At 38.9% G+C, this 12320-nt stretch overlaps 1 protein-coding gene across 2 annotated transcripts in view; it reads right to left on the bottom strand.

Moving 5' to 3' along the window:
* Nucleotides 1-2091: 2091 nt before the first annotated feature.
* Nucleotides 2092-12320, bottom strand: part of LOC117667983 (protein lifeguard 3-like) — a 56132-nt gene continuing 45903 nt past the window's right edge. For both annotated transcript variants that reach the window (XM_034421637.3, XM_034421647.3), the window contains exons 5-12: nucleotides 11639-11692; nucleotides 8880-8930; nucleotides 8650-8689; nucleotides 7919-7956; nucleotides 5616-5703; nucleotides 4738-4833; nucleotides 3528-3581; nucleotides 2092-2666 (exon numbers count right to left, since the gene is read on the bottom strand). In XM_034421637.3, the coding sequence (XP_034277528.1) occupies nucleotides 2520-2666; nucleotides 3528-3581; nucleotides 4738-4833; nucleotides 5616-5703; nucleotides 7919-7956; nucleotides 8650-8689; nucleotides 8880-8930; nucleotides 11639-11692 (568 nt within the window). In that variant the 3' untranslated portion in view covers nucleotides 2092-2519. The remainder of the gene's footprint in view (nucleotides 2667-3527; nucleotides 3582-4737; nucleotides 4834-5615; nucleotides 5704-7918; nucleotides 7957-8649; nucleotides 8690-8879; nucleotides 8931-11638; nucleotides 11693-12320) is intronic.

Raw genomic sequence — 12320 nt, 5'->3', positions numbered from 1 at the left:
TGTTCTTAGCTACTTTCCTTTACAACCAATGACAAATTTGCCAGGCCAATAACCAGCCAAGACACAGTGAAAACCGTTTGTTTCATTTATTGCAATAAGGGAGAAGAAGCTGTCATAGCTTTGTTCTCTCCAAAATTCATAATCTCAAATCAACATCTTTATACATTCCCTACTCTGGCTGCCCATCCCACCCTCATTGCCCATGGGCTGAGGTACTGTGAGGTAATACTCTTTTCCAACCGCCTCCTACATGTTTCCTGAGACCCTACCTAAACCTGCTACATCACATTTGCATTATAATTAGCAGATTATATATGCAAGGCATGTCACTTTGCTTACTACTGTAACTTACTTCTTAGAATAACCACCTATTTTTCAGAATAGCAGGTGTTTGCCACAATTTACATGCTGTGCCTAAACTAGCGATTTCCTGTGGCAGCTATTTTGCAGTTCAAATGTTTCTATTCCTCACTCTGAAGCCCCTTCTGGTAGTTATGCTATGTGTTCTTGGGAGTTTTAGTTACTTTCCTGTTATGCTAATTATTTACGTCTGTGGTTAAGCTGGCTATTTCCTCTGGCAATTTTGTACTTTCTGAAGACCCTTCATTCATATTCTCTATCATCACATATCCCTAATTTCTTACTATTTATAATTTACCACAAGTATACATGGGGTTGCCTGTTAGTCTGTCCCCAGAAACAATTATTTTGTGATAAAAGTTTGATTAAACACATTGCTACATCTATACTGTATAGGAAGGAGTTAGCTAGGCCCCAGCTTCTTCGTATTGTATTGGTAGGGTTTTCTTCAGATCTGAAGCTTTTTGGTCAAGGCAGAATGATTGGGCCCCTCAGTGAGCTCATGGTTATGAAGTTGTCCAAATCTCAATCTTCCAGTTTTTTTTTTAAACATCTTAAAAGCCAAGTTAGGGAGGGATGAAGTGGAAAGGATAAAAAAGTAAATGTGTTGCTTAGCAAAATGGGTTTAATATAAATGGAATATACCTGATGGTAAATTGTCAAGTTAAAAGAATTCGATTGCATGTGTTTAAAGCCTCTAATCAGTGTACAAACTGAAACAATTATGAAATTAAAGACTTTGGTTTTTGTTCTCCACTGCCCTTGCTTTTTATTCCACATTTATCCCTCTACGGTTTCAAAGATTTATTTAAAGGCAAAAAGTCAAAACTTGATGCAGTAATTTGCTGGTCAGAAAACCCGTTGATGTAGCCATTTAGCATTTAATGGAAACTTGCAAGTTGTCCTATAGTTTGAGAAAATGACACACCACACATTTATGATTATGACATGCATCCCAGTGAGAATCATTTCACATGCATCTCTTAAAATCCAGTTACTAATGTTAGTTCCAGGTTTTGGAGGAATGTTGAAACCATCCCCTGAATCCCACTTCTTTGCCATGACGATACTGTTTGCTCACTTCCTGATTTCTTTTGGTTACAATCCATTTTGCTAATCAAGGTGAGACAAGTAGACTGAGAACCCTGCCAGATGACTCTGGAAGTTGATAAGTAAAGGTAAAGGTAAAGGTTCCCTTCACACATACGTGCTAATAGTTCCCGACTCTAGGGAGCAGTGCTCATCTCCGTTTCTAAGCTGAAGAACCAGCGCTGTCTGATGACGATTCCGTGGTCATGTGGCCGGCATGACTAAATGCCGAAGGCGCACGGAATGCTGTTACCTTCCCAAGGTGGTCCCTATTTTTCTACTTGCATTTTTACATGGTTTCGAACTGGTAGGTTGGCAGAAGCTGGGGCAAGTAACGGGAGCTCACTCCATTACGCAGTGCTACGGATTTGCGAAACAAGCAAACCGGTAGTAAAGGTAGGTAGAACCCACCCCTGCATATAAGCTGACAAAGGAGTGGCTATACTCATTTTGTCTTGAATGCAAATTAAACTGTGAATAAGGACTTCAATAAGCTCTGGTTTCCAATCATACAGTAAATTCTTCCTTCAAGGCAAGGTAAATAAACCTCTCCTTCAGATAATTCAGATGATTGCTAGAGGACCACATTCCTGGTTGAGCAGGTAAGCAACATAACCTCTTCCTTACATAAATACATGAAAGTTTAATTCAAAAATATATATATATTTATTTGCACTTATGTAATAAGAGCCTTGTAACAATAGATTTTTTTAATTAGAAGAATCGTCTGCACCTTAAAGGCTGACAAAAATACAAATAAATGGGTAAGTTGAAAGACTGCAATACATCATATCAGAGTGGTAATACATACTACATTCATTATTCCCGGGCACAAATAAAGAATGATGTGCCATGTGTGGAAATACAGAAGCAAACAAAAAGATTAAGATCCATATCTCACTGAATACAATATATGGTTCCTTATTATGTTTCTGGGTCCACTCTGTGAATCCTTTCTTGGCATTTATATATGGACTGGAGGCAAGCACATAACAGTACATTAGAGCCAGAAAGGTATCACTTCCTGATCTCTGGGGAAGATTGTCAAAGTCTTAAATATTTTCATCCATCTAATCTCTGCTGCCCACAATCTGCAAGAGGAAGGTAAAGATATAAACAATGTCTGTGTAGATCTTGAGGGCTCCATAGACGTACTCCTCAGGGCTGATAGTGTGCTTCCTGTTGCCCAAGACCAGTTGGGTATCATAGGCAAGAAACTGTAAAAAGCCACAAGGTAGCAGTTAATAACAAGGAGCAAGAAATTATTCAACAATAAAAAACATTTTCCTTCCCAAGAGCTGCATCCCGAAAGAAGGAAACGCATCCCAATATCTGTAGTTCACAAACAGAAAGGATGCACAATGGCATGAGCAGATGCCTAAATCTACCCAAGAGTTTTCAAAAATTATTCTCTCTCTCCATATTTACTTCCATTCGATTTTAAAGAAGAGCCATTTCCCTTCTGCCCTCCCCATTCCTCCAAATTTCAAATGCAAGTTTTTACAAAATGCTCAAAAACAAACAAACAAGCAAAAATATAATAATTGGAAGAGAACAAGTATGAATCCCTTTAAAGACAACAGGAAAATTACAACTGGATAAAAAATATTTTCAAAAGACACTTGGGAATAGTATAATTCTGAAGCCAAAAATAGAGTCTTGTAAAAATAAATCAAGAATTAACTATTCCGGCACTTGGATTTAATTTACACAGCAAAGAGTAGATGCAGCAAAGAGTAATAAAAGAAAATTATTCCAGGTCTATTTGTAATCTCAACATATTGATTCATTCCATAGTTCCAAATCCCTGTTTCCATTTCTAGATATTATTTAGCACCTCTCTAAATAAAGGTAAGCACACAGTCTTCACAGAGATCATCTATAAACTTTATAAAAACAATCTAGTTTCTCTACTGGATTTACTTGGCATCCATGGACCCAAGTAAAAATATACCTTCAAGAGAGAACAGCATTATGATTTTAATTATAATTCTAGTTTTGCACATATTTTGCTTAATTTTAGACTTGTGTGACAGAGGATGGGTAACTAAGTCTACAGAAGGCAACTTCCTACTAACCAGGGTGAAGGCAATTGCACCAATAGATGCATAGAGCATATGGAGCCAAGGAACCTGCAAGAAGAAAAAGAAAATGAATGTGATCTACATGTATTTAATGGTTTGGGTTTAATTAACTCTAACAACAGATTTTTCCAAACTACAGCACAAATAATAGAAGAAGGAAACCATTATCAACTCATCATTCATTTTAAGAGACAAAAGTTTAGGGCTATTAATTACTCAACAATAGATCCTGTCTCTGTGTCCTCTCTTAAGACTGCTCTCTCAGAGCAATAGATACAGAGATTGCTGTTTTTTTAATAATACATTTTTATTAGTTTACCAAATTTTAAAAAGTAATAGAAAACTGAGGGGGAGAGAAAAAGAAAAAAAGAGAAAATATGGTGTAAAGAAGAAAAAGGTAAGAAAAAGGCACCGACTTCCAACTCTCTTTAGTGTAGTAGAAGATAACATTACAACCTCAACTTTTTAGGTTGAGGTTTAGGTTTTCACACAACAATATATATTAGCTATTTCTATAGCAACAAACCTATCTAATCAGCAAAAACAAAATAAAAGTTTTTCTTTTTTGTCAGTGCAAGCATAAAATCCGGAAACGATTTCCAAATAGAAACAAAATTAAATATATTCTCTGCTTTGGATAAAAGAGTCGATTTAACCATCTCTTGCTTCTCCTTACTGTGGGGAATAGTACATGCTTCTGTTTACTCATTAATCTTTATTTACTTATTAATCATAATCTTTATTTATTATTAATCTGTGTTGTTTTGATCTCCATACTGTGGGGGATCATAGTGGTTAGACTGAGCTGTTGAAAACAGGAGAAGATGAACTTGGAAACTAAATCCCAGTTCAGAAGCAAGAGGCCGGATCTGGCCCACAGGGTGCTTAGAACTGTATCCCGGGGCTGCCCTGGAAACAGCAAAGGACTGGCCCGTGCAGCCCTCCCAAGCTTCATTTTCGGCTGCAACAACGTCCTGTAGCCTTCTGTCAGCAAAAATGGAGCTCGTCCCAAGCTCCGTTTTTGCTGGCAGAGTGCTCGGGCCATCATAGGTGCCCCCGACACGAGTGACATTGAACTGGCCACGCCCACCCATCTTCCCAAGATCAAACACAACCCTGATGTAGCCCTCAATGAAATTTAGACCCTTGATCTAAAAGGACCATTGACCCCAAACCCACTAAATTTCTATCAATAATTTCTTACGTATTTGAAGGACAGGACTATGGCTGTGATAATTCCAGTCACCATGACAACAATGCCCAGCACACAGAACAAACCAGTGCAGGATGTGAAATCCACCTGCCAATGAAAACAAGACATGGTTTGGGAGAAGTTCGGCACATAGCAGGTCACCCTTTGTGCACAGAGTATTAGTGCCCCTTGTAGGAAACTCCTTAGCTTCACCACCCCCATTATGTAAAATATGCCCAAGCATATGCATAGACACATTAACACCATACTGAAATGGTATACAAAATGCAAAGTGTTCAGGAAGAAGAATTGTACGCTTTTGTTCTCGTATGTATTATGCAACCAATAATTTTCAAAGAAACACTGAAACTATGTAAGAACCTTGGAAGGAATGGGAATTTTTTTTTAAAAAAATACATAATACAATAAATATTTCATACACATTTTACTATGCCTTTCAAATTGAGAAGATTATGAACGTGATGAACATTGAGAAAATCTATTGGAAAGTATTCTCATTATTTCTATATTACTGTGACTAAACATATGCCCAGGATTATATTCATTGATAGTTATATTTAATGTATATTGTGAAATACAAGACGGCTGCCTTTTTTGCATAGTCGTTTTATAAAAGTGTAAGAAATCCTTGAATCTGAGCCATTTTGAGCTTTCACCTCCGGCACAAAGGTTCCGACTTTGAATCAGCCAAATTTTAAGATCCAAATGACCATTTTGGAGCCTGAAACAAAACAGCCCATCCAAAGCATAGATTTTCAACCTTCACTTGTCAAAAAGAGGCAAGAAACTTTTGGTGTCACAGTGGAAGAATCCAATCTACGTATCATCAAACCATGCTGACATTGCCTCAGAGAAAGACACTTGCTCACCTTTGTCTGGAAACAGAAGATGGTAACAATTATGGCCACAATCGCTGTAATGATCATAGCAATTAGAACAGCCTTGGTAGAGTACATGCTGCAAAGAAAAAGTTAAATAGAATAATCTCATCACATGATAATTTCAGGGGTTCTGTTTTCTTAATTAGTTAGTTATCGAAGGAACTGTATAGTAATAAAACGGCACTTTAGCCAAAGTGGTTTGTTCAGTTTGGGGTACCTGAAATTCTTTCACCTACATCCTGATTCTGATTAAATATGCATGGTGGAATATGAAATATGCAATTCAATTTGTGAATAGAGCTTCTTTGTAGAATTCCTTAGTACCCTCTTGCTTGGATTACTGCAATACACTATGTGGGGCTGCCCTTGAAGACCACTTGAAAGCTACACAAATCCAGAATGCAGCAGTAAGGTAAGCTCCCAAAATACCAATTCTCTGTGAACTGCAATGATTACTGTTAGAATTTAAGTTGAAAATCAAAGTGCTGATTGTTATCTACAAAATCTCACACAGAACCAGAATTTAAGAATATGGCTCTATTGCAGATTGTCTCCGCCTAACAATATTAGACGGGATTGGCATGCTCTAGGTCAGTGATGGTGAACCTTTTCGGCACCAAGTGCCGAAAGGGGAGCGCGCGCATGTGCGCACTCGTCTGGCCCGCAACCCAGAACAGGAGCTTCGAAGGGGGCATGTGTGCGCCGGAAAATGAACTTCCAGTTTGCGGTGCACACATGTGCGCCAACCAGCTAGTCTTCCAGATACTGGCACACATGTGCACACGATGATCAGCTGGCCAGCGCACATGCTCACGCTCAGTTTCCAGCGTTGCCGCACGCACGAAGGCCAGCTGGTCATCGCGCGCACATGCGCTCCAGAAACCTGGAAGAGGAACGGGTGACACTGCGCGTGCCAGGCGACATGGCTCTGCGGGCCACTTCGGGCACACGTGCCATAGGTTCACCATTATAGCTCTAGGTCCTATTTGTTAAACAGTACCATCTGACAGGACCTAGAAAATATGCCGTCTCTGTCCTGCCGAACAGTATTTCTGAGATCTGAATGGTCCAACCCTGCTGGTGATTAGAAAGCCCCCTAAGGCTTGGCTCTTCCTCCACCGATTGGCCCAGAATGTTATAATGAATTATGAAATGAATTTTGACTTCAATACTACAGATGTACACATGTTCTTTTTTTCTGTTTTCTTTTTCTTCCCTGGATTGTGATTATTTGGTTCTTTGTTGCTTTTAACATTAGTAGCCAGCTTGAGTCATCAGTGAGTGGATGGCTTAATATATAAACACATCCCTATTTTTGTGCCATAGAACCTGTAGGTAACTGTTTCTCTGAAGATGACTTCAGAATGATACCCTGAGCTTCAACAATGATCAAGGCACTTCTCCATGAAGTGCTTCCCTCACTCCTGGATCAACTCCACACTTCTGTGATCTTACACATTACCTCTTCAGCAGCCTAGCACAATCTACACAGAATCTTCTCTGTAGCTGCTATGCAAGCAGAACAGCTCTGCAGCCAGTTTTCAGCATTTGAAAATGCTACAGCTGTCTGGGATGGAGGGAACTCTTGCTTCACTCCCTTCATCCCAGGCTCTCCTGCTTCAGCCATCCTCATTAACCCTTTAAAGATGACGGGGCATCTCCTCTCAGCACTCCCAGGAAAGGGAACAAGGTGGCATCAACAAGATTTAGTCAATTTCAATGGAAGCCTTGAACCTGCAAACACCGGGCTGATTGCCTGCTTATTCTCTAAAGAGAAGAAAGAAGCTCCCTTTGAAACATCTCAGATCAGGAAAGTGATTTTTCTCCACTTGTTTTCAAGGCTGGCAGATCTGAAGACAGACCCATATGGTCTTCAAATGTTTTGGATAAAATGGAAGTGAACACACTAGTAACAGTGTGTGTATCATCTCCCAGTCAACCAAGAGATACAAATGAGGGAAGAGCTGTTGTGGAAATGGGACTTCCCTATATATCAAAAGGGGGCATCATTTTATCTACAATTCTCCCTTAAGCATCTGTTTAATAAAGTTATTTTCTAAAAACTGAATTGCTAGGGAAGTGTTGAATACAATTATAACAAAGATGTTGGTTAAATAAATTTAATAAAATAAAATAAATAAAATAAATAGGGACCCAAAACTGAGGTTTGTTTTCTTCACCGAAGTATTGGATAGCCTTCCACAAAGTACACGTTCAAAATATTTAGACAGAAACCAAGCTTAATTGAGCAGACAGAAGCAGAATAAATATAGACTACTGTTGTACTTTACCTAGCAATGGTGCCTGTCATGAATCCCATCGCTAGTGTCTAACGGAGAAGAAGAAAAAGAAGATGACCAGCTGGTCCCCATGCACATATGCACACATATACACCAGTAATCTTGGCTTCCACTATCTAGTCTGTTTGATTTATTAACATCAGATTTTAAATGGCAGGCTAAATGTTTCCCTTTGTCTGTATGTGCAGGAAAATATCTCTTTATCCAAGATGACACTGGATGTCTATGCTGACTACTATCCTGAAGCAACTCTTGACTGATGGCTACTATTTTTCAGTGTGTATTTCAAATTATGGATTTTTGTTTGTTTTTATGGTAACTTTGTGTTATCCTTGAATTTTATTACCATTAGTAACCTCTGATTCTTTTTTGCCCCAAACCAACATTTCTATGACCTTTTTATTCCATAGTACTTACTTTTACTGCTGCCCATTTCAATGCCAAAAACTCATCACCCTACATTATCCATCTCATCCTACTTTCAAGCCAAGACTGGCTCTGTGCCCTAACACTATAGTCTTTGATTTCAACTTTGAACCTCTCAATTTGACCTTATTTGCACTTTTGAAAAGATACATGGGAAACAAAAAAGCACAATGCAATAGTTCAAAAAGAGGACAAAACAATGACTTAATAATGAAACACTTTTAAAACCCAACCATCCTACCAAAGAGAAATTCATGTAATTTCAGCCAAAATTCACAACAAAAGCATTCACTTACAAAGATAGACAGAAGGATGAGATTCCATGGAAAACGTCTCCTGCAAGAAGTCAACAAAATGAAATCAGTTCAGCAATAGGATTATTTCAAGGGGACACAAGACACATGTTACAATTTTTGCTGTTATATGTCAATCTATATCAAAAAGTATTGATCAATGAACATAAATCAAGTGAAGTTAATTGATTCCCACTCAAATCAAAATGCCAATATATCTAACATTAACTCACCGTGGTCCCTCACAACACACCAGCACCAGGTAAGTGACCAGGAATACAGCACTGGGAAAATGAAACAAGCATTATATTATTTTCAATACATCCTTGGTAAGAGCTTGACACTCTATTGCAAAAACACAAAGACTATAATACGAAAAAGCCCAGCCCAGGTATAATCATTCTGCAAGTCTTCTATATCGTGGTATTATCAGGGGACTTGAGAGCACTTTGCCTTGCATCTTCATCATCAAGAAGTGCTCTGTGCTTTTCTTTGCATCCTGCATGTCTCAGCAGAGTTAGGACTCACTGGAAATATTTTTTTTATGTTAGCTTTATCCCATCACTTGTGGGTGACTGGCTACAGCACAGAGTCAAGTGAACGGCTGCAGGAACTGGGTATGTCTAGTCTGCCGAAGAGAAGGACTAGGGGTGACATGATAACAGTCTTTCAATATTTAAGAGGCTGTCATAAAGAAGAGGACTACCTATTCTCCAAAGCACCTGATGGCAGGACAATGGGAGCGACGTGGCGCTCCCATGTGACTCCCCTCCTGCATGAGCTGCACTGGCTCCCTGTGGTCTTCCGGGTGCGCTTCAAGGTCTTAGTTACCACCTTTAGAGCGCTCCATGGCTTAGGACCGGGGTATCTACGAGACCGCCTTCTGCCATCAGTAGCCTCTCACCGACCAGTATGCTCCCATAGAGAGGGGCTTCTCAGGGTGCCGTCAGCCAAACAGTGTCGACTGGCGGCCCCCAGGGGAAGAGCCTTCTCTGTGGGGGCACCTGCCATCTGGAACGAGCTCCCCCCGGAGATACGGAGGATTCCGGATCTGCACACTTTCCGCCGTGCCCTCAAAACATTCCTATTCCAGCAGGCAGGCCTGGCCTAACCTCTCTTTTAAATTGCTTTTTTAAATTTTAAATTTGTCTTATAAATTGGGGTGTTTTAAATTTGTTTTCTGGGCCAAAGGATTTAATATATTTTAAATGGTTTTTAACGTTTGTATTATATGTATTTTATTTTCTGGCTGTTCACCGCCCTGAGTCCTTCGGGAGTAGGGCGGTATATAAATTTAATAAATAAATAAATAATAATTAAAAAAAAGTAATTCCATCATGGATGGAAACTTATCAAAGAAAGATCCAACCTTGAACTAAGGAGAAATTTGACAACAAGAACAACCAGTGGAAGGGCTTGCCTCCAAAAGTTGTGGGTTGGAGATTTTTAAGAAGAGATTCATTTGTCAGGGTCTCCTGCATGGGAAGGTGTTGGGACAAGAAGACTTCCAAGTTTTAAAAGAAAAGAAAGCCTCTGACGATCAGGCAACTCAGCTGGGATCGTCAGAGCCTTTTATAAGCATTTTTTTACAACCTCTTCGGCTGAAAAGGTTGTAGAAAAATGATTTAAAAAGTTTTTTAAAAAAAGTTGGCCACGCCCACCCAGTCACATTACCCACCACCACCAAGCCACGCCCACCGAACCGGTAGTAACAAATTTTACATTTCACCACTGGGTTCATCCAATTTTCACCAGCTCTTCCCAGATATCAAGAAGGGTTTTTAAGGGGAAAAAGTGCCTTTACAATTACTGTGAAAAACTCAAGAAAATCTTTCAGCCACATCAATTGATAGAAGAAGCAGGATAAATTCTTCTTTGCCTCTAAGGTCAAAGCAGCTACTGCTATCAGTTAACCTAAACAACCAAAGCTTCAGAAGATAATAATACTAATAGCACAAATTTAATTTTTTATCTTATGTAAAATACAATTAAAAATTTGCAACATGGTTTATGATTATATAAAGCTCCTGAAACCCTTTTTTTGCGTGCGACGCATTTGTCTTTGATAGAAAAAGTCTTACACATCTGCATAAAAAATAATCTCTAACATAATGTCCTTTTCATAGGATAAATTCAGTGTTAACTTTATTCAACCAAATCTCAGTGCCTGAGACTAGTGGTTAAAGACACTGGGCTAGAAGCTGGGACGCTGCCAGTTCTACTAGTCCTGTTTTAGGAAAAAGCCAGTGGGGTGACTTTGGGCCATCACTCTCAGCCAGGGGAAGAATGCAATAATAATAATAATAATAATAATAATAATAATAATAATAATAATAATAACAACAACAACAACAACAACAACAACAACAACAACAACAACAACAACAACAATTTTATTTCTATACCGCCCTTCTCCCGAAGGACTCAGGGCAGTGTACAGCCTATTAAAAACACAAAAATATACAGACATCAATTAAAAAATAATTAAAATTATTAAATAATTTCGGCCCAAATTAAAACCCAAAAATTTAAAACACCCAAAAATGTTTCCAAGGCAATTTCATGGACTTGTTCAGGTAGTCACCAGGAGTTAAGATTGCCTTAAAAGTATAACAAGAAAATTATAGAGTATGGCAAAGATTTCCAGCATGAGGTAACCAGCTTCCCATGAGGTGTACATGGTAGAACACATCCATTCATATCTACCAAGAGCCTTGGCAGTTGGATGTACCACTTTAGTCACGCTCTGTACAAAGGGAATGAACTCACATAATATAAGCCAATATTCAGGTAAATTGTATAAAGCTCTAGCTCACTAAAGGTTGCTAAACTGCAAGTTTATCATAGTTTTTCCAGAATAGCCAATGGGCACAAATGCTGGGAGTTGAGATTACAAAACTGTTAGAGAGCCACAGGTTTCCCAATTCTGCTATAAAGTTAAGAAGCATAAAACAAATTCTCTAAGCATGTAGGAGAAAAAAGTGCTACTTACTAGGATGCATAGTACACAGCAATATTACGCTTCACAAAACCTGACACAGGTTCACTGTGGAGATTGAAAAATCACATAAAAAATAAGTTACCAGTGGTTATATTAGATATGATTTTAACAAAGAATATTTTGTTCCCCTCTCCATTCAGACACCAAGTTATTCTAAGAATATCTGGTTGTTTCTTCAGTTTCCAATCTCTTTCTCCCAAGTTAAAAAAACAAATCCAAAAACCAAACCTAATAGTTTCCCATGTATGATAAAAATTTCAGAAACAAACTTACACTAGTCAAAATTTAGCCAGAAGCCGCATTTAATCACAGAATGCATTTTAGTTAGTGCTGAAAGCAGACACAACTTGGCCAAGTGCACCACAAGCAGGTATGTAAGTTATGCACTGCACAAAGGTGCCATGACATGGGAGGGGTTGGTGCCAAACAATGAGAATGATAGCAAAAGGAGCCCACCCAGTTACTATTACGTGGGTCTGGATCAGGGGTGAAATCGCCCGATCCGGTAGCAATGGAGGCGGGTGGTTCAGAGAACTGGTAGCAAAAATCCCTGCTCCCCCCCCCCCAATTGCCCAGCTGAGCTGCACAATCATCAGAGGCTCTTTTTTTTTTAGTTTTTAAAAGCATTTTTTCTACCACCTCTTCGGTTGAAAAAATGCTTTTAAAAGTAAAA

This window comes from Pantherophis guttatus, chromosome 1 (assembly GCF_059756535.1).
Source record: "Pantherophis guttatus breed Tessera chromosome 1, ASM5975653v1, whole genome shotgun sequence".
NCBI lineage: Eukaryota > Metazoa > Chordata > Lepidosauria > Squamata > Colubridae > Pantherophis > Pantherophis guttatus.
This window is presented reverse-complemented; position numbering and strand designations above follow the sequence as displayed.